Here is a 23,016-nt window from a genome sequence, read left to right as displayed (position 1 = left end):
ATGTTTCTCCTTGGGTTTACTTTATACAGAACTCTCCGCACTTCCTGAACTTGATTGACTATTCTCTTTCTCATGTTGGGGAAGTTTTCTACTATAGTCTCTTGAAATATTTTCTCAGACACTTTCACTTTGTCTTCCAGGACCTCTATAATTTGAATGTTGGTGTATGTAACGTTATCCCAGAGGTCTCTGAGGCTGACTTCAATTCTTTTCATTATTTTCTCCTTATTCTGCTCTGGGGTAGTTATTTTCACCATTTTATGTATCCAACATTTTATTAATCTCATTCATTCTTCTGCCTCAGTTATTCTGCTATTGATTACTTCTAGTGTATTTTCAATTTCAGTTACTGTGTTCTTCATCTCTGATTGTTCTTTAGTTTGTCTAGATCCTTGTTAAATGTTTTTATATTTTCTCCATTCTATTTCCAAGATTTTGGATCATCTTTACTATCAGTACTTTGAATTCCTTTTCAGGTGAGTTGCCTAGTTCTTCATTTATTTGGTCTTGTGGGTTTTTACCTTGTTCCTTCATCTGCAACATATTTCTCTGTCCTCTCATTTTGTCTAACTTACTGTATTTGAGTTCTCCTTTCCACAGGCTACAGAATAGTAACTCTTTTTGCTTCTTGTATCTGTCTCCAGTGGGTGAGGTTAGTTCAGCGGCTTGTGTAGGTCCTGGTGAGAGGGATAGGAGCTTGTGTTCTGGTGGTTGAAATAGGATCTTTCCCCTCTCATGGGCAGGGCCACATCAAGGGGTGTGTTTTGGGGGTGTCTGTGGAGAAGACAATGGCAACCCATCCGTACTCTTGCCTGGAAAATCCCATGGACGGAGAAGCCTGGTAGCCTGCAGTCCATGGGGTCATGAAGAGTCGGACACAACTGAGCGACTTCACTTTTACTCTTCACTTTCATGCATTGGAAAAGGAAATGGCAACCCACTCCAATGTTCTTGTCTGGAGAATCCCAGGGACGGGGGAGCCTGGTGGGCTGCCGTCTATGGGGTTGCACAGAGTCGGACACGACTGAAGAGACTTAGCAGCAGCAGCAGCAGTGGACTTAGTACAACTTTAAGCAGCCTGTCTGCTGATTTGTGTGTTTGTGTTCCTGTCTTGCTTGTTGATAACATGGGACATTTAGCACTGTGCCTGCAGGTAGTTGAGTGGATCCAGGTCTTGGAATTGAGATGGAGACCTCTGGGAGTGCTCTCATAGATTAAAATTCTCTGTGGCTTGGAATTCTCTAGTGTTTCAGTGTTTTGGACTCAGTGCTTCCACCCCAGAGGCTTAGGCCCGACCCCTGGCCTGGGAACCAAGAATCTGCAAGCTGCACAGCTTGGCAAAAAGGGAAAAAATAAAATTAAAAAAGGATGGGATGAAAACAAACAAACAAAACCCGAGGGAAATAGCAAAGAAAAAAAACAAGCAAACAGCAATGATTAAAAACAAACAAACAATACCCCAGACAAATAGTAAAAACAAAAGCAAAAGAGCCCCAAAGAAACAGATGCACATTCAAAATAAGAAACAAAAATGAAAATCCCCAAATGAAATCAAACAATTAAAAACAAATCTAACAAAATCAAGATAAAAAACAAAATGCAAACAGAATGCAAATGGAAAGAAAAAGCAAAGAAAACAAAACAAACACAAAAATAATTTAGAAAAACAAAGTGAGATAGGGGCTTCCTTGGTGGCACAACAGTAAAGAATCTGCCTGCAATGCAGCAGACCCCTGGGTCAGGAACATCCCCAGGAGAGGGAAATGGCAACTCATTCCAGTATCCTTGCCTGGGAAATCCCATGGATAGATGAGCCTAATGGGCTACAGTCCATGGAGTCTTAAAGAGTCAGATACCACTTAATAACTAAACAACAATAACAGGAACAATTAGGACAAAGAAACAAAGTAGAATAAAAGAGGGGAAAAAAAAACAAGGAAAAACACAGAACAACTAAAAATTAACATTTAAATAGAAATATAAAACATTAAAAATACATTAAAAATTAAAAAAAACTAAAACTAAAAACAAATAATTATAAACAACAACAGAGCAAAACACAACACAAAAAAGTAATAGTGTTTTCCTAGTGTCTTAGCAGTCAGTATTCTGTCCTCACCGTGAGTCACAGCCAAACTTTGCCTCCCTAGGAGGCCATTCAAAACCTCTAGATAGGTCTCTGGACTCTCTATGTACACTGTGAGGGGAGCTTGGACCTGGCTCTACTCCCACATGTACTAGTGCCCAAAATCCACAGCTGCTAGAGCTAGATTGGTTTCCTTTGTGGGAGCACTCATTGTCTATTCAGATATTCCAAGGATGTAAGGTTTACCAAGGTGATCTTGGGAATTTAAGCTGTGGTTTGTGCCGCTTCACAGAAAGATTTTTGCTCCTCTTCCTTACTCACTCCATCCCTGGGGCTCAGCTCTGGTTTTAACCCCCTCTGTGTATGGGGCCCAGTCACAGGAGTCTGCTCCCAAGACCACCCTGGAGCAGTCTGCTCTGGTGAGGACAGGATGCAGAGGTGGCATGACTGCTTGAGTCATGGGGGCCTCAGCTGCAATAGGTGAGCAGGAAAGCCAGTGGCCATGGGTGCAAGAGATCTGGCCCTAGGGGGAGACTCTCCTAGATCCTGGCAGCCAGCGCCAGAAGGCCAGACATGGTGGGAGCTTTTACTAGTACCTGGTGGGTCAGGGGGCTATCATGTAGGGAGAGTGGGGCTGCAATGGTGGCTTCATCCCCTGCATGTGATGTCACTCAACAGTGGTGCCTTGCTTCTGTGGCAGTCTGGATATCTTCCACAAGCATTCCTGGTTGTAAATTTCCTCCCTTCCATCCCCTCAGACTGTCTCCTCACAGTCAATGGCCATCTTCCTCCTAAGTTTGGTCTCCAATCCCCATTTCCAGCTTTCAGCCCCCACTGTGAACTGGCAAACACACCCCTAAGTCTTGGGTGTACAGGGCTTTGGCACAGACCATATGTAGGTCTCACTCTCTTATGTCTGCCACAGATCAGCTGTTTCATCCTCCTTCAATAGCTTCAGATGCTCCCCTTCCATCCCAACTGATTTCCCCATCAGTGAGTGGACTTCCCTGGGTGCAGGAACCTCTCTACACCCCAGCTCCCCAGGGGTGCAAATCCTGTCCTGCCTCCTCTCCTTTCTTTTTCTCTTCTTTCTTTGGGATTGATTTCCTTTATGATTGACTGGTTTGATCTCTTTGGAGTCCAACTGATTTTCAAGAGTCTTCTCCAGCACCACAGTTCAAAAGCATCAATTCTTTGGCACTCAGTCTTCTTTCTGGTCCAACTCTCACATCTGTACATGACTACTGGAAAAACCATAGCTTTGACTATTGATCTTTTCGACAAAATGATGTCTCTGCCTTTTAATATAGTGTCTATTTTTGCTACAGTTTTACTTCCAAGGAGCCAGCAGGTTTTATTTCCTTTAATTCCCCAAAGATTCCTGGCACCAAGCGTTCGTGTTTAGTAAACTCTTCACAAAGTTTCTGCAGTTGGTATGTGTGCTTGCTTATGTGTTATGCCCTAGTACAGGATGGTTAGTATGTTGAATGTGAGATAGGATACCTCGACATTTTAAAAGTTCTAGGTGTTTTTCCAGCATATAAATTCTACTGTCTGGCTCTCTCCCAGCGTCCGTGGCCTGAACCACAGTGCTGGTTTTCTCTCTCTAGGCTCCTCCTCCCCAACCCACTTAAGCAAATGATTTTCAAAACCAGACATTTCTCACATGAAGATTGCTCACTACAGGGGTAGGGACTTGGGGGAGGAGGACATACCAGACTTGTTTCTCTTCACCCTGGGAATGACCAGTAGATGAACTGCCTGGATTTTGACTGCATTCAGAAATTTCTGACCACAGGACTCATGGACCACCATTTGAAGTAATTACCTTATTAGTAGATTGGGTTGGAGGAAATGAGCCGGTGCTGGATATTCTCTTGTCTGAGATGTTGCAGAGCGGTTTAAGGGAGAAAGCACAAAATGGACTCCTGTGAGTTGTTTGAGGCCATAGAGAGGGATGGGACAGTGACTGTGATGTGGGGAATTTTTTCCCTAGAGTTTGTTGTCAAGAATCCAGACCTTACTCATGATTCACTGTGTGACTTTCTGCAGGTCATGCAGCCACTCTTGATCTCAGTTTTCACATCCAGAAAGTGGGTTTAGTGCACCGTGCCCTGAGTACCTTGAGTGCAGGATTGTGGGGCCAGTCTTGAGGATGCAGCACTGGGGCCTGGGCAGCTGAGGAGAACACCTCAGTGGGCCGGAGAAGGAGGCATGGACCAGGAGTTAGGTATATGGGGCTGCTCCTGTGGTGTGTGGGGCATGACAGTTCTCAGGTGTGAGGTATTCAGTCTGGGGAGAAGACACCAGCGTGTGAGCCTCAGTAGGTGGCAGTGAGTCTGAGGCAGCTGAGGCTGTGGCCAGAAGGAGTATAGATATCTACTCCTGCCCCTCTGTGATAGCAGGAGCAGTGCTGGCAAAGGATGAAAGGGAAGTGGTGGGTGTAATGCAGACAAGAGCCTATCAGAGACCGTGGGGTCTGGCTTTGTCCTGTGTGTAGGGAGGATAACTGGTACTAGTGACAACTAAGAAAACCAGAAGAGTGCAAGCAATAGATAAATGCCAATATTTGTACTGGGCATGTGGGAATGCGACACTTTTCACAACGATCTTTATTTTCTTTTGGTAATGGCTTCTTACTTAGGCAACAGATAGTTGAAGTTACCAGAAAATCAAAAAGGAAATTTATCTCACTAAATAGTATAAAGAAGAAGATGTCTTGCCCACCCTGGCTGTAATAGTGTGGTGCTGTAGTGTAATAGTGTAATTTCTGTGCTGGACCATAGGTTGATATTAGTGACCAAGGATGCCTGGACTGAGCTGTTAACCAGGGGAAACTAGTAAAGGGATTATAATGGGGGTAGGAGTAAGGAGTGTGCGATCACCAAACTAGCATGACCACAGGAATGGGGCACCTTGCCAATACAGTACAGGTATATCATAAAGTGGAGTTGTTTATATATTTATTATGAAATTGTTTATTGATGTCCTGTTGTAGGTACTGAGGATAATAAGAAACATCTGAATGACTTATTCTAGCCCTGTGAGCTGACCTCCGGAGCTAACTTGGTAGCCCCACCCTTCGGGTGGGGAAAAGCCCAAGAACTCTTAGGAGTGAAGCCTTTCCCGCTCTCTTGCTGCTCCTCCTAAATGTTTCCTCTGCAGCTGCATAGGCTGGCAGGCAGCCTGAGATGGAGCCCTACTCAGAGGACCTCTGCTGGGTTGCCCGGATCCTGGGACTCACCAGCCTCCTCCTCAGTGAGTAGCCTGGGCTTTTTGTGATGGGGGGCAAGATTCAGGACAAGACATCTCTCTCTGATGTCTTAAGTTTTGTTGAGGCTGGGAACCCTGAGTGGAGGCAGCCTTGGCTAGCATTAAGGGATTTTTTACTAGGGAGATGAAGTCACTACTGTTTCAATAACAGTGAAGCTAAGAGAGCCTGGAGCTCCATGTGGAGAGGAATAGAGAGTGGTAAAGAAGCAGCTCCTGGGGATCAAGGGAATGGGAACAAGGCCCTCCTGACCTGGCAGAGGGGTGTGCCAGCCTCTGTCACTGTCCCATGGAGAAGAGGCAGACCTAGAACCCTGGGTCTGAACTGGAGGAAGCAAATGGAGTCTAGTTTTCTTGGGCTGGTGCAGGATGTTGAATACAATAAAATTCTAATTTTGTAAAGTGAGGAGCGGCCTCCAAAATTTAAGGGTGTCTGTATAACCACATGTTGTAATTCCACTGCTGGGCATACACACCGAGGAAACCAGAATTGAAAGAGACATGTGTACCCCAATGTTCATCGCAGCACTGTTTATAATAGCCAGGACATGGAAGCAATCTAGATGTCCATCAGCAGATGAATGGATAAGAAAGCGGTTGCACATATACACAATGGAGTATTACTCAGCCATTAAAAAGAATACATTTGAATCAGTTCTAATAAGGTGGATGAAACTGGAGCCTATTATACAGAATGAAGTAAGCCAGAAAGAAAAACACCAATACAGTATACTAACGCATATATATGGAATTTAGAAAGATGGTAACGATAACCCTCTATGTGAGACAGCAAAAGAGACACAGATGTATAGAACAGTCTTTTGGACTTGGTGGGAGAGGGAGAGGGTGGAATCATTTGAGAGAATGGCATTGAAACATGTATAATATCATATATGAAACGAATCGCCAGTCCAGGTTTGATGCAGGATACAGGCTGCTTGGGGCTGGTGCACTGGGATGACCCAGAGGGATGGTATGGGGAGGGAGGTGGGAGGGGGGTTCAGGATGGGGAGCACGTGTACACCCGTGGCAGATTCATGTTGATGTATGGCAAAACCAATACAATATTGTAAAGTAATTAACCTCCAATTAAAATAAATAAATTTAAATTAAAAAGAAATAAAAGTTAAACAGAAAAAAAAAAAAGAATGAAGAAATCATGGAAGGAATAGTAGACCGCTATGTGGGTTCCAGGAGGGGGTGAACTTAGAGAAGAAAGAAAGGAGGGTGAAGCAGGGAAGATGGAATTAGACAAAAAGGGAACTTAAAGAAAGACTGTCCTGAGAAAGCTGTATATCTCATTTATGACTTCCTCAGATGTCATATGTTTGTAATGAAGTTAAATAAAAACTGATGAGAAAATAATGAAGTGTAGTATCAATTCTGAAGAAAGTTTGGAAAGGTTTTATTGTTTTAATTTTTGGTTTTAGAGGCTTTCCAGGTGGCTTAGTGGGTAAAGAACCCACCTGCCAATGTAGGAGATGTAAGAGGTACAGGTTTGATCCCTGGGCTGGGAAGAATCTCTGGAGGAGGGCATGGTGACCAGTATTCTTGCCTGGGAAATCCCCATGGACAGAGGAACCTGGTAGGCTACAGTCCATGGGGTTGCAAAGAGTCGGACACGACTGAGTGACTGACACACACACACACACATCCAAGTCATTATATGAACTTGTTGGAATTAAATAAAGTTCAGTGAGTTAAAGAGCATTTGTAAAAGTTCATTCTAAGTTGAATGTTCTAAGTTCTAAATTCTAAGTTCATTCAGTCGTATCGAACTCTTTGTGACCCTATGGACTGTAGCCCTTCAGGCTTCTCCGTCCATGGGATTCTCCAGGCAGTAATATTGGAGTGGATTGCCATGCCCTCCTCCAGGGGATCTTCCTGACCCTGGGATTGAACCTATTAGATTGAACCTGACCCATAAGATTGAACTCTTATGTCTCCTGCATTGGCAGGCCAGTTCTTGGAAAGCATTTGTAAACAGATGTCTTGAAATAACAGTGAGCTTTGCATGACATTACATCCCATTTAACTAGGTACCTTTGTGACAACAGTAAAATGTAAGCTTTTTCTTCTCTCTCTCAATTTTATTTAACTGGAGAGATATGTTAGAGTTTTTTTTTTTTTTTTCTCCTGTAGTTCCTGGGGCTCAAAGATTACATAAGAAGGACAGACAAATACACTTGATCTTAGCCAAAAGGCCGAGAAGCGATAGGACAGACAAATAGACATGCAGAGAGAGAGAGAGTGAGAGAGAGAGTGAGAGAGAACAAGAGAGGGAGACCTCTCTATCTTCTTCTTCATATATAGGTACTAATCTCTTCATGAGAACCCAAAATCTGGATGGCATAAAAGAGCAGAAATGTATTATTTCAGTTCTGGAGCCCAAAATTCCAAAATCAAGGTGTCAGCAGGACTACATTCTCTCTAAAACCTAGGGTATATTACTCCATGTGGGCTGCCAAAACAAGATGCCACAGACTGGGTGGCTTATCAACAGAAATTTGTTTTCCCTTAGTTCAGGAGGCTATATTCTAAACTCAGGTTTCATGCCAATTCTGTTTCTGGTGAGAGAGGGATAGGGCTCTGTATCATGGGGACCTGCTGGCCATGGTGTCTATGTCCTGATTTGTTTAGAGGGACTGGTAACTCAGTCTTGCCCAGCTCTTCTCAGCTGACCTTCTGTGAGCTGTGTGGGGGAGTCCATTCTCACACCAGGGTGTGTGCTTTATAGTGGGGCGCCCCAATTCCCAGGCCATGGACAAGAACTGGTCCCTGGCCTGTTAGGAAGGGACTAACAGGTCACACGGCAGGAGCTAAGTGGCTAACTTGGCCACACAGCAGGAGCTAAGTGGCAGGTGAGCGAGTGAAGCTTCATCTGTATTTACAGCCACTCCCTATCACTTGAATTGCTGCCCAAGCTCAGGAAAACAAGCTCAGGGCTTCCACTGATTCTGCATTATGTTGAGCTGTACAATTATTTCATATATATCACAATGCATTATTATAATAATAGAAATAAAATGCACAATAAATATAATGTGCTTGAATCATCCTGAAACCATCCTCTGTCCCCGTTTGTGGAAAAATTGTCCTTCCATGACACCAACCTTCACTGGTGCTGAAAGGTTGGAGACTGCTGCTCTACAGGGTAATATGTCCTTTGCAGCAGACCTAGTCTTGCTCTAGGGTCTCAGAGGGGAGTGAGGTGTAGAATGAATGGGCAGAAGAGGGGCTGTGAGGAGCCAGATAGGATGCATGGATGAGTGAATACCGTTTACTCTCATGAACCACTGTCCCCACTGATACAGATCATGAAGGCTTTGACTTGGGACTAAAAGGTTGTTAAGCTCAGTGTGAGGATCATGGTTTTGCAAAAGGAGCTGAAAGGACTGTGGTGAAGGCCTGATCCTGAGCTGATGATTAAGTGAATACAAAAATATCTGAAACACCTGTGCATATGAATGCTGGCATGAGCTATTCTCTGCTTCCAGTGAGACCAGGAATAGGTATTAGTACAGCAGGAGGGAGGCAGGTTTGAGATGAGAACTTGATGATTTGAAGAGAAAACTGGGTCCTTGGCAATTGGAGCCGCACCCGATTGAATCAGGTGAATCTTGACCTGAAGGAAGAAAGAGATTGTTTTTTCTTTCAGGATAAAGTTATTCTGTGGCACTTTCCCTGGTCCTATACTGTCCTACCCTGGTCCCCTAAAGGACAGAGGGCATCAGGTCTCTGGAACTTAAGCTTCAAGTGGGAAGATGGGCTCTGGATCAGGTCATCCTGAAGGGAATGTAACCACTGGTCACAGCTCTGCAGGGAAGTGTCTGAGGAAGGCCCACTGTAACCTCTCAGGGACTGGCTGATTTGGTGGCAGGGACAGCAGGACTCACTGATCACTTGCTCCCTCGCATATTCTAGTCACTGGCAGTTAGCCAGGGCCTTGTGACCAGTGCTGGCCAAAATCAAGAGCAGAGAGCTCGCTACTTCTGGACAGAAGCAGGGAAACCCCTGTGTAACTCTCCTTTCTTCCCTCCCTGCTGTGGGGCTGGGAGCCCATGAGGATGCTGTGAGCTCTGTGTGTGCAGCTGCAAGGAGGTGGAGACTCTTCCATGTGTGATAGGACCTCTCTCTGTCACTCTTTCATGGGAACTGTGGTGGGGGATATAAACACCCCTTGTTCTAAGACCATGAGGTATTATAACCATTTTTACACAGTATAGTGTATTTTATCCTGACTACTATACTGCCTGTAAAGAGCAGGAAGGAGGCCAGCTTTTGTATTTGTATTAGGTGTCTATTGTGATTAGGTGTCTATTGTATAACCTGTCACCCCAAAACTTAGTGCCTTGAATACCACCCAGTCAGTTTCTGTGGGTGAGGGCCCAGGGGTATTTCAGCTTGGTCCTCTGGCTCAGGGTCTCCCCAAGTGAAATCAAGGTCTTGGCTGGGGCTGCATCAGCCCTAGGGTCATCTGAAAAGGATCTACTTCTAAGCTCTCTTGTGCAGTTGCTGATGGGAGGCAGTTTCTGTGGCTGTTGGGTTGAAGGCCTCAGTTCCTTCCTGACTGTGGGCCAGAGGCTCTCTCACTTCCTTGCCATGTGGGCCCCTCCTTAGGGCAGCTGACAACATGATAGCTGGGTTCCTCAGAGTGAGAAAGAAAGAAAGTGAAGGAGAGAAAATGTGTGTGTTTAAGGAAGAGGGACCCTACAGTCTTGTATAACCTAGTATCATGGAGTGACATCCATCTGTGTCTGTATTCTATTCCTTAGAAGCCAGTCACTAGGTGCAGCCCATATTCCAGGGGAAGAGGTGTCAAAAGAGTGTGAACAGGAGGAAGGGGGGTCTTTGGGAGACAATTTAGATCCCCTCCTACAATCTTACACTTAATATATACCTGAAAACGTGATTCAGACCCATGATCTCACATAATTCACACACATCATTATCAACCAAGTAAGGAAAATGTGGATTAGCAAGCTTAAGTAACTTGTAGAAGGTTACGCACCACCAGAACCAGGACTTGATCCCAGAATTATTTTAAATTCATTGTCCTTGCATTCCAAGAATCAGGAGAGTATATTGGATGGATTTAATGAAAAAGGTGAATCATGTTGTTTTCTCCTTTATTCTTAACTGAGAAACTACTCACATTTCCTATCTCCATTGTTCTAGGCATCTGCAGCACAGTGGGCCAGAGTTCTGGAAAATATGGTTCTGAAGTTCAGCATTCTAGATTTGTTCCTATGCAGGGGATCCAAGGAGGTTCTGTGTTGTTTCGTATAGTCAAGAAGCAAGAAGCTGACCCAGAGGAGGTCTCATGGGGCTTTGGCCCTGAGTTAAACTACAGAGTCCTGCTGCAAGTCCGCCGTGGGGCAGACACCCCAACCTGGGTCAGCCTCCAGGACAAGTACCAGCAGAGGGTCCATGTGCCCAATGTGACATCCTTGAAGATTGAGAACCTGACCCCAGAGGACAGTGGGCAGTACCGGGCTCGAGCCAGCTTCACTGGAGGAATGGAATTGAACCAGGTTTTCCTCCTCACTGTCTATGGTAAGTGACACTGCCTTACCCCACCCTATGGCTTCTCTCCTGCTTTTGTGCTAGGAGTTTCACATAAGCCCCATTTTTCATGATCCCTTCCAGACACCAGCCTTCATATCCTGTTTTCTCTTTCAGAATTAGGGTAGGTAGGTTTGCCACAAATGGTGTACAGAGCTGATATTCATACCAGGGATAAAATCACTTCAGTGTTTTGGAAAAGGAGGAAGAAAATTTGGGTAAATGTATTTCTCATTAGCTCAGTTCAGTTCAGTTGTCTTCAGTCGCTGAGTTGTGCCTGACTCTTGTGACCCCAAGGACTGCAGCATGCCAGGTTTTCTGTCCATCACCAACTCCAGGAGCTTGCTCAAACTCATGTCCATCGAGTTGATGATGCCATCAAACCATCTCTTCCTCTGTCACCCCCTTCTCCTCCTGCCTTCAATCTTTCCCAGCATCTGGGTCTTTTCCAATGAGTAAGTTCTCCCCATCAGGTGGCCAAAGTATTGGAGCTTCAGCTTCAGCATTAGTCCTTCCAATGAATATTTCGGACTGATTTCCTTAAGGATTGACTGGTTGGATCTCCTTGTAGTTCAAGGGACTCTCAAGAGTCTTCCCCAACCACAGTTCAAAAGCATCAATTCTTCAGTGCTCAGCTTTATTTATGGTCCAACTCTCTCATCCATACATGACTACTGGAAAAACCATAGCTTTGACTAGATGGACCTTTGCTGGCAAAGAAATGTCTCTGCTTATTAATATTCTGTCTAGATTGGTCACAGCTTTTCTTCTAAGGAGCAAGCGTCTTTTAATTTCATGACTGTAGTCACCGTCTGCAATGATTGTGGAGCCCAAGAAAATAAAGTCTGTCACTGTTTCCATTGTTTCCCCATCTATTTGCATGAAATCATGGGAATGGATGCCATGATCTTCATTTTTTGAATGTTGAATTTTAAGCCAGCTTTTTGATTCTCCTCTTTCACTTTCAACAAGAGGCTCTTTAGTTCTTATTCAATTTTTGCCATAAGGGTGGTGTCATCTGCATATCTGAGGTTATTGATATTTCTCTTGGCAATCTTGAGTCCAGCTTGTGCTTCATCCAGCAGAGCATTTTGCCTGATGTACTCTGCATATAAATTAAATAAGTAGGGTGACAATATACAGTCTTGATGTACTCCTTCCCAATTTGGAACCAGTCTGTTTTTCCATGTCTGGTTCTAACTGTGGCTTCTTGACCTGCATGCAGATTTCTCAGGAGGCAGGTAAGGTGGTCTGGTATTCCAATCTCTTGAAGAATTTTCCACCGTTTGTTGTTATCCACATAGTCAAAGGCTTCAGTGTAGTCAATGAAGCAGAAGATGATTTTTTTTTTTTTGGAATTCTCTAGCTTTTTCTATGATCAAACAGATGTTGGCAATTTTCTCTGGTCCCTCTGCCTTTTGTAAATCCAGTTTGAACATCTAGAAGTTCTCAGCTCATGTATGGCTGAAGCCTGGCTTGGAGAATTTTGAGCATTGCTTTGCTAGTATGTGAGATGAGTGCAATTGTGTGGTAGTTTGAATATTCTTTGGCATTGCCTTTTTTTGGGATTGGAATGAAAACTGACCTTTTCCAATCCTGTGGCCACTGCTGAGCTTTCCAAATTTGCTGGCATATTGAGTGCAACAGTTTCACAGGATCATGTTTTAGGACTTGAACTATCTCAGTTGGAATTCTGCCACCTCCACTATCTTTATTCATAGTGATGCTTCCTAAATCCCACTTGACTTTGCACTCCATGATGTCTGGCTCTAGGTCAGTGATCACACCATCGTGGTGATCTGGGTCATTTAGATCTTTTCTGTATAGTTCTTCTGTGAAGAAGTTCTCCACTTCTTGCTAATAAGTTCTGCTTCTGTTAGGTCTATTCTGTTTCTGTCTTTTATTGTGCCCATCTTTGTATGAAATGTTCCCTTGGTATCTCTAATTTTCTCAAAGGAATCTCTAGTCTTTCCCATTGTATTGTTTTTTTCTATTTCTTTGCATTGATCATTTAGAAAAACTTTCTTATCTCTCCTTGCTATTCTTTGGAACTCTGCATTCGGATATACCTTTGCTTTTCTCCTTTGCCATTTTCTTGTCTTCTTTTCTCAGCTATTTGTAAGGCTTCCTCAGACAGCCATTTTGCCTTTTTGTATTTCTTTTTCTTGGGGATGGTTTTGAACACCACCTCCTGCATGATGTTACAATCCTCCATCCATAGTTCTTCATTAGTATTTGTCATAATAATTATTCGTCTTTATAGGACTCAGTTTATTTGATTTGTGTATTAACTCTATCTATTGCACAAATCACAAATTACTGGACATGAAACCACAGACTGGTTCCAAATCGGGAAAGGAGTACGTCAAAGCTGTATATTGTCACCCTGATCATTTAACTTATATGCAGAGTACATCATGAGAAATGCTGGGCTGGATGAAGCACAGCTGGAATCAATATTGCCAAGAGAAATATCAATAATCTCAGATATGCAGATGATACCACCCTTATGGCAGAAAGCAAAAAAGAAATAAAGAGCCTCTTGATGTAAGTGAAAGAGGAGAGTGAAAAAGTTGGCTTAAAACTCAACATTCAGAAAACTAAGATCATGGCATCTGGTCCCATCACTTCATGGGAAATAGATGGGGAAACAGTGAGAGGCTTTATTTTTTTGGGCTCCAAAATCACTGCATATAGTGACTACAGCCATGAAATTAAAAGACACTCACTCCTTGGAAGAAAAGCTATGACCAACCTAGACAGCATTTTAAAAAGCAGAGACATTACTTTGCCAACAAAGGTCCATCTAGTCAAAGCTATGGTTTTTCCAGTAGTCATGTATGGATGTGAAAGTTGGACTATAAAGAAAGCTGAGCACTGAAGAATTGATGCTTTTGAACTGTGGTTGGGGAAAACTCTTGAGAGTCCCTTGGACTGCAAGGAGATCCAACCAGTCCATCCTAAAGGAAATCAATCCTGAAAATTCATTGGAAGGACTCATGCTGAAGCTGAAACTCCAAGACTTTCACCACCTGATGCATTGAAAAGACCCTGATGTTGGGAAACATTGAAGGTGGGAGGAAAAGAGGCGACAGAGGATGAGATGGTTGGATGGCATCACCTATTCGATGGACATGAGTTTGAGTAAGCTCTGGGAGTTGGTGATGGACAGGGAAGCCTGGTGTACTGCAGTCCATGGGGTTGCAGAGTCAGACGTGACTGAGTGACTGAACTTAACTAGTGGCTTAAGACACAAAAATATTATTTTATCTTTCTGGAGGTCGGAAGTCAGACAGAAGTCTCACTGGGCTAATCAAGTTGACTTAAAAAGATTAGTAACAATCTAGAAGTTGAGTGTTATGCTTTATTTGGTAGACATTTTCAGGACTTCAAGCCGGAGAGAGAGAGCATCTGAAGTAACCCTGAGAGAACTGCTCTGAGGAGGCAGGTGGAGGAGTCAGGTTATATAGAAGTTGCAACAAGGGACAGGTAGTCTGAACATTAAAGGATTGTTGGTTATTAAGCAAAACCAGATATCTCAAGGAATTTAGCACTTTTCCGTGTATGGGAAGGTGCAAAAGTCTGGGCTTACTGAAGCCATTCCTTTCATATTCATCTCAGCTCTCTGGGGCTTTTCCCCTCCCTCCCCACCCCATCACCCCAGCTCCTCAGGGATCACCATGGGAAATGACTGAAGGCTGCAAGATAACAGGCACTGTTCTTCCTGGGCCCCTTCTGAGCTCAGCAAGTCATATTTGGGGGCTGGAATCACTGATGGCTGTGACTTCCTTGTTTATTGATGTGACAGGAAATGCTCCATTTCTTAGTGCTGTCAGAACTGTCTTCCTTCCTTTAGGTTCCAGAGGAACAAATGACTGCCGGCATTCTTTGGCTCATGGTCACACTTGTCCATCTTCAGAGCCAGCAATGGAGGGATGATTTCCTCTTACACTGATCCCTCTGACCTCTTCCTCTTCTTCCTTCTTCTACTTTTAAGGACCCTTGTATTGCCTTGGTTCCAACCAGGTATTCTGGAATAAATCCCTATTTGAAGGTCAGTTAATAAATATCCTTAATCCATCTGTTACCTTCATTCCTCTTTGTCAAATAGCCTAACATAAACAGAGGTTACACAAACTGGAATCAAGATTGCCGGGAGAAATATCAATAACCTCAGATATGCAGATGACACCACCCTTATGGCAGAAAGTGAAGAGGAACTCAAAAGCCTCTTGATGAAAGTGAAAGTGCAGAGTGAAAAAGTTGGCTTAAAGCTCAACATTCAGAAAACGAAGATCATGGCATCCGGTCCTACCACTTCATGGGAAAGAGATGGGGAAACAGTGGAAACAGTGTCAGACTTTATTTTTTGGGGCTCCAAAATCACACAGATGGTGACTGCAGCCATGAAATTAAAAGACACTTACTCCTTGGAAGGAAAGTTATGACCAACCTAGATAGCATATTCAAAAGCAGAGACATTACTTTGCCAACAAAGTTTCGTCTAGTCAAGGCTATGGTTTTTCCAGTGGTCATGTATGGATGTGAGAGTTGGACTGTGAAGAAGGCTGAGCGCTGAAGAATTGATGCTTTTGAACTGTAGTGTTGGAGAAGACTCTTGAGAGTCCCTTGGACTGCAAGGAAATCCAACCAGTCCATTCTGAAGGAGGTCAGCCCTGGGATTTCTTTGGAAGGAATGATGCTAAAGCTGAAACTCCAGTACTTTGGCCACCTCATGCGAAGAGTTGACTCATTGGAAAAGACTCTGATGCTGGGAGGGATTGGGGGCAGGAGGAGAAGGGGACGACAGAGAATGAGATGGTGATTTTGTTTCCTTTCTTATTGTCATTGCTGTATATTTGGGATTTGGGAAAATAGTGTTTCTTCTGGAAAATGCATTGACCATCCTGAGAGGGAGGTTGCCAGAGCTTCAGTGAGACAATGGATGAGAAAATGTGAACTGCTGTGTTCTCCACTCATGTGATGCTCTGTTCTTTTGTCTCACCTGCCCCAGAGCCTGTGTTCCTTCCTGAGATCCTGGTCAATTCATCATCCATTACACCGGGCTTGTGCAATGTCACCCTGGAGTGCAGGGACCCAGAGAACAGAAAGGACCTGAAGGTGACCTGGGAGAGCGAGGGCCTTCCCAGGGAGCTGGAGTGGAGTGGGACACCAGGACCAGCCCCCAGCTCCTGGAGCCTGACTGTGAACCTGTCCCTGAGCCAGCCCAATGCCAGCCTCACCTGTGTGGTCAGCAACCATGCAGACAAGAAAACTGCCACTGTAGACTTTGCACAAGTCTGTTTCCCTGGTAAGTGCAGCCTGCCAGAGGAGAGGGACACTCTTGGAGCTCAGGTGCACTGGGGTGAGAGCTCTGGGCTTTTGTCCCCACTGTGTTATTAGCACCATCTTCCACTGGGTCACCCCATACAGGAGCCTGGGAAGCACAACCAATTTGCTTCTGCTTTTGAATTTCTCTCACATCCATGCTCTCCTCTCCACCGCTTTCCCCTGTTGGTCCAGGCAGTAGCCTTCCAGTACCTCTCCCCACATCATTCATCATTCATTGTGTGTCTAGAGTGATCTTTAGGAAAAGTGAATTGGATTGTGTCAATTGTGTCATCTGAGGGACTTGACTCACAGTGTCTCCCTGTAGGATTCAGGGCTCAATGTCTCTCTTCTCATGTATTTCACACTGGATTGTTTGCCTAGAGCCCCTTCTGACCCTCTAGAAATGCTATTTCCTTTACCACCAGCCCTCCCAAGTCAAGAGTCCTTCACTTCGTTACTTACTGCTGTTGAGGATGTCTCTCAGTTAAGGCCAGTGATCTTAACTGAGTGATCAATATGGTTACACAGGGCCCCATGCTGGTTATGGTTCTGCTCTTAATAACATTTGAAGAAAAGGAACCTCAGTCTCATTTGCCAGAGGGCCTTGCAGGTGCCTGTAACCTTCCAGCAGAGACGTTATATTTTTAAAGTTGTGATTGATGGCCACTCCACACTGAGTAGCAATGCAGTTTGTGGACTTGTCTCCTGTGCAGATTAGAACACCTTGAGGGCAGAAACCATGTCTGGTCTTCTTTGAATTCATGTCCCAAGAAAAGATCCTGGCAATGTTTCCTCACACTCAGTGTTTCATTGAATTATGAATGACCTAGTGTGTAGTTCACCTTTCTAACCCGTCCTCCCCCAGGGAGACCTGACCTGCTGGGGGGATCTGATATATATATATATAGCATCCCTTAAATACCCTATAACCCTTGGCTCAGCCTCATCATGGACTCTCAGATAAAATTAAACACTCCGCAAATCCTTAGGAAAGAGATTCTTACCTTCTCTTATCCTCCTTGTCCAATTTTTTTCCTGCCCTGTCCTTCTCCTGCCTGCCACAGTGGGGTGATGGCAATCCCCGTGGCTGATGATCTGACACAGACATGCCGTGAACATTATGTTCCCCCTTCCTGAAATGCTGTGCCTACTCTGAATATCTGGGAAACTTCTACTCCTCCCTCAAGACTCAATTTATGCATCACCTTCTCTGGAAGGCCCTCCCTGAAGACACGTGTACAAGATGTAAATTGAACTGCAGTGTCTCTGACTGGGAGATTTTGGTATTTTCTCAGTTCAGTTATGAATGAACCTGCTGCACTCTTCAACTTCCAGACCAGGACTTCAGACTTCTCCCTGTGTTCTCTATCCCACTATGGCAATGGTTATTTAAAAATTCTGTCTTCCCTTAACCATTCTCCATTTTCTCTGTGTAATGGAAACAGGTTCACAAGAACAGACCATTGCTGGTCTCCTTGAAGGCATCCTATGTGGCGTCGTGGTTGTGCTATTCTTCCTGGGAACTGGACTGTACTTTTGGAAGACATATAAGAACGAAAGGAACACAGAGACTGGAAGAGGCAGGTTGCACTTCTCTTTCATCCTCAGATAATTCCTCTCTTCCACTGAAACCCTTTCTTCTTCATTTTGCTGCTCAGAGATTGCCCTTGCAAAGGGGCTGGTGTGTGTGATCATGGCATTGGGGTCATAACCATGGAGCTGGGCACAGGTTTTCGAGACTGAGATTCAAGCTCCACTCTGTGTATGTGTATGACTCAGGAGCAGCATTGCAGGAGGACCACAGGAACCAAGATGATGGCGATTGGGCAGAGCAGAGCCAGGAAGAATATCAACAAGGCATGTACCAGGTGAGAGGCAGAAGCTGAGTTCATCCTAGGCTGTACTAGGTCCCTCTGCAGCTGCACTTGTGCTTATCAAACCTAGTCATTGCTATTTCTGGTCCTACTGTTCTTTCTGAACAACCAACAGCATTAACTAGGAAAATTTATATCTGAGGCCCGTGTGGTACTGGGTACTTAGGGGGAACCATAAACAGTGCATGTCAGCAGCATTGGTCGCATGTGGGTTTCTTTGCGGTCCATTTTTTTCACTAAGTCACATCCAACTCTTTGCAACCCCATGGACTGTAGCACTTCAGGCTTCCCTAACCTTCCCTATCTCATGAAGCTTGTTCAAACTCATGTTCATTCAGTTGGTGATGCCATACAACCATCTCATCCTCTTTCACTCCCTTCTCCTCTTGCCCTCAATCTTTTCTAGCATCAGGGTCTTTTCCAATGAGTTGGCTGTTCACATAGGGTGATCAAAGTGTTGGAGTTTCAGCTTCAGCATCAGTCTTTCCTATGAATACTCAGGACTGATTTCCTTTAGGATTGACTGGTTGGATCTCCTTGCAGTCCAAGGGACTCTCAAGAGTCTTCTCCAGCACCACAGTTCTAAAGCATCAATCCTTTGGTGCTCACTCAGCCTTCTTTATGGTCAACTCCCACATTTGTACATGACTACTGGAAAAACCATAGATTTGACTATACATACCTTTTCAGCAAAGTAATTCTGCTTTTTAATATGCTGTCTAGGTTGGTCATATCTTTTCTTTCAAGAAGCAAACATCTTTTAATTTCATGGCTGCAGTCATAGCCCATGCTGATTTTGGAGCCCAAGAATATAAAACCTGCCACTGTTTCCACTTTCCCCTCATCTCTTTGCATTGAAATGATGTGACCAATGCCATGATCATTGTTTTTTGAATGCTGAGTTTTAAGCCAGCTTTTTTCATGCTCCTCTTTCACCTTCATCAAGAGGCACTTTAGTCCTTCTTCACTTTCTGCCATAAGGGTGTTGTCATCTTCATATCTGAGATTGTTGATATTTCTCTCAGCAATCTTGATTCCAGCTTATGATTCATCCAGCCTGTTTTTTTTTTTTTTTTGTGAGATGTACTCTGGGTATAAATTAAATAAGTGGGGTCACAGTGTACAGCCTCGATGTACTCCTTTCCCAATTTTGAACCAGTCCATTGTTCCAAGTCTAGTTCAAACTGTTGCTTCTTGACCAGCATATAGGTTTCTCAGGAGACATGTAAGGTGGTCTGGTATACTCAACTCTTTAAGAATTTTTCCACAGTTTTTTGTGATCCACACAGTCAAAGGCTTTAGTGTAATTAATGAAGCAGAAGTAAATATTTTTCTGGAACTCGCTTGCCTTTTCTATGATCCATCGCATGTTGGCAACTTGATCTCTTATTCCTCTGTCTTTTCTAAATCAAGCTTAAGTGAAGTCGCTCAGTCATGTCCTACTCTTTGAGACCCCATGGACTGTAGCCTACCATGCCCCTCCATCTGTGGGATTCTCCAGGCAAGAATACTGGAGTGGGTTGCTATTTCCTTCTCCAGGAGATCTTCCCAACCCAGGGATCGAACCCAGGTCTCCCGCATTGCAGGCAGACGCTTTACCATCTGAGCCACCAGGGAAGCTCAAATCCAGCTTGTGCATCTGGAATTTCTTGGTTCATGTACTGCTGGAGCCTAGCTTGAAGGATTTTGAGCATTACTTTGTTAGCATGTGAAATGAGTGCAATTGTATGGTAATTTGAACATTCTTTCGCATTGCCTTTCTTTGGGATTGAAATGAAAACTGATTTTTCCAGTCCTGTGGACTCTGCTGAGTTTTCCAAATTTGGTCTAGTTTATACTTTATCTGCTCTGAGAATCCATTGTCTTTCACTCCTAGAGTATCAGTGCACAACATCTGGAACAAGAGTTGCCTCTCAACACTGTCTACTCTGCACAACATCTGGAACAAGAGTTGCCTCTCAGCACTGTCTACTCTGCGATCCAGAACATACCTGTGAGGGTATGAAGATAATATAATTGGAGGAAACAGGAATCTTGGGACACCTCCACTCTGATGCTGACATCCTTCATTTACCTGCTTGAATTCTGGTTCAGCTCTGGCTGCTCCTGGTCTTTTACTCTGACCTTTGTGATCTCAGCTCAACAAGAGATGGAGCTGGAATTTCAGAGCCTATAATGGACCAAGTTTTATCCTGGGCACTCTACAAACATTATCTCTTCTAATTTTCACAAGGAACCTCTAGGGTAGGTATCATGTTCTGTATTTTATAGGACAGTAAATACTATTCCCAAGCTGTTGGTGGCAGATGAAAACCTTAAATTCAACACTGAGTGAATCCAGATTTCATATATTATCCTTTCTGTACATGGGCACTGAATCCTGAAATATTGGATGGGAATATCCTTCCTTTGTTCCTCTTTCAAAGACCTAGCCTCTGATGCTGGTGCTGCAATATGGACTGAGTTCATTGGTGAATCATCTGGTGGCTAAAGAGGTATTACTCCTTAAGTGGACAATGGGGACTTGGTGCATGGGAGGCCTGGAAAGAGGGATCTTGACCTCAGTTTAGAGGAAACATTCTGAGAGGAATGCTTCTCACTCTTGGGTCTTGTAAGAGTTCTTCCTCTCTTTACAAGATGTATTGTGGATTTCAGCAGCACAGTCTTCAAACCAGCTCCACTTACATTGTTATTCAAAAGTTCACTCAATAGATTTTACATAAGTTTTTCATTTAAACATTCAATGATTCTGTGAGGCAGAAATTTCCACTGCACAGGTGGAAAACTAAAACTTACAGATGTTAAACACCACATTTAAGCTCCTCAAGTAAAGTGATATGCCTGATTTGGGTTTACAGAGGATCACAGTTTCACTAATTTTGACTCTTTTTTTCCTCCATTATTCCAGACACCCAACCAATCATTATCTTCCACTGGGTTATCCTTCAAGATGGTTTTTGTAGTCCACCCTCCTCTTGTTCTTTTATTCTTATTTTCTACCTATAGAAATATTCTACCTGCAGTTTCACCATTTTCACATTTCCACCAGCAATATAGGAGGATTCCTGCACATAACTCTTATAATTTTTTTGATTATAACCTTCCTTGTATGTGTGTGATGTAGTATCTCACTGTCATTTTGAATTGCATTTAACTAATAATTAATGAAATTAGAATATGATTGCATCTTGGCAGGGAAACTATGAAAACCTAGACTGTGTTAAAAAGCAAAGATGTCATAAGGGTGACACAGGTCCATATAATCAAGGCTATGGTATTTCAAGTAGTCGTACAGTTGTGAGAGCTGGGCAATAGAGAAGGCTGAGTGCCAAATAAATGATGCTTTCAAACTGTGGTGGTGTAGAAGACTCTTGAGAATCCCGTGGAAAGCAAGGAGAGCAAACCAGTCAATCTTAATGGAAACCTGGGATACTCATTGGAATGCTTGATGCTGAAACTGAAGCTCCAATAGTTTGGCTACCTGATGTGAACATCTGACTCATTGGAAAAGACCCTGATTCTGGGGAAAGATTGAAGGCAGAAGGAGAAGAGGGCAACAGGGGATGAGATGGTTGGATGGCATCACTGCTTCAATGGACATGAACTTGGGCAAACCTGGGAGATGGTGAGGGACAAGGAAGCCTGGTGTGCTGCAGTCCATGGTGCTGCAAACAGTTGGACACATCTTGATGACTGAGCAAAAACAGTGATGATGAATAAGGTTGAATATTTTTTCATGTGTATTAACTATTTGTACACCTTATTTGAATTATTCAGTCTCTCCCTCTAAGTCTCTCTCATCATGCTTTGTTTCCACCATACCAATAGAACTGCTTTTGTTCAAGACACTAGGAAACTTCATGTCATTAAATCTAATAGACAGTCTGTTTCATCTCCCTTGAAGCTCAGCAGCAGTGGTGCTGTCCTTGCTTGAATCCCTGCATCACTTTGTATTCAACAATCACAATTCTTTCTCTCACACTCAGTGGTAGCTTCCTTGTTGCTTTGACTAGTTTCTTTCTTATCTCTTCAATCTCACAATTCTGGAATATCCCAGGCATCAGACACAGACCATCCACATCACTTTTCTTCACTATCTACACTCATTACTTTCTGGTGTTATGCTGCTGCTGCTGCTAAATCGCTTCAGTCATGTCCGACTCTGTGCTACCCCATAGACGGCAGCCCACCAGGCTCCCCCATCCCTGTGATTCTCCAGGCAAGAACACTGGAGTGGGTTGCCATTTCCTTCTCCAATTCATGAAAGTGAAAAGTGAAAGTGAAGTCGCTTAGTCGTGTCCAACTCTTCACGACCCCATGGACTGCAGCCTACCAGGCTCTTCCATCCCTGGGATTTTCCAGGCAAGAGCACTGGAGTGGAGTGCCATTGCCTTCTCCGTTCTGGTGTTATGGCCATGCACTAATCCCCAAACCTGTGTCTATGTAAACTTACGAGGGAAAAACGTCTTACGGATATAGTCAAAGTTAAGGTCCTTGAGACCGGGAAATTACTCTGGATTATCTAGGTGGTCCTATTTTAATCATGGAAGTTCACAAAAGTGGAAGAATAAGAGGTAGAAAAGTGGGTCTGAGAAATATGAAGTGAGAATTTGACATACTACTGCTGTCTTTGAAGATGGAGTAAGAGGACCATAAGTCCAGCACATGTGGGGGTCTATAGAAGCTAGGAAAGCTTACAACTAGGTGAACATGAAGACTTCAGTCTTACAACTGCCAAGAAGGGAATTCAGGTCATAACAAGAACCAGCAGAAAATGGATTCTCCTACTGAGACTCTAGAAAAGATCATAGCTTGTGAATACCTCAATTTAATATCAGTGAGATTCACACCAGATTTCTGATTTTCAGAACTGTGAGATAATAATTTTGT

General features: G+C 43.8%; 1 protein-coding gene across 1 annotated transcript; it reads left to right on the top strand.

Moving 5' to 3' along the window:
* The first annotated feature begins 3,768 nt into the window (after positions 1-3,768).
* On the top strand, positions 3,769-22,360 carry LOC102392281. The gene is made up of 6 exons (XM_044944183.2): positions 3,769-3,906; positions 5,085-5,344; positions 10,535-10,912; positions 15,936-16,232; positions 17,698-18,120; positions 20,003-22,360. Exons 2-5 carry the CDS (start codon positions 5,278-5,280, stop codon positions 17,862-17,864), a joined length of 909 nt encoding a protein of 302 aa, XP_044800118.2. The 5' UTR covers positions 3,769-3,906; positions 5,085-5,277; the 3' UTR covers positions 17,865-18,120; positions 20,003-22,360.
* The last annotated feature ends 656 nt before the right edge of the window (positions 22,361-23,016 follow it).

Source organism: Bubalus bubalis, chromosome 6 (assembly GCF_019923935.1).
Source record: "Bubalus bubalis isolate 160015118507 breed Murrah chromosome 6, NDDB_SH_1, whole genome shotgun sequence".
Taxonomy (NCBI): Eukaryota; Metazoa; Chordata; class Mammalia; order Artiodactyla; family Bovidae; genus Bubalus; species Bubalus bubalis.
Note: the sequence above shows the minus strand (reverse complement) of the source record. Positions and strands in the feature narration are given on the sequence as shown.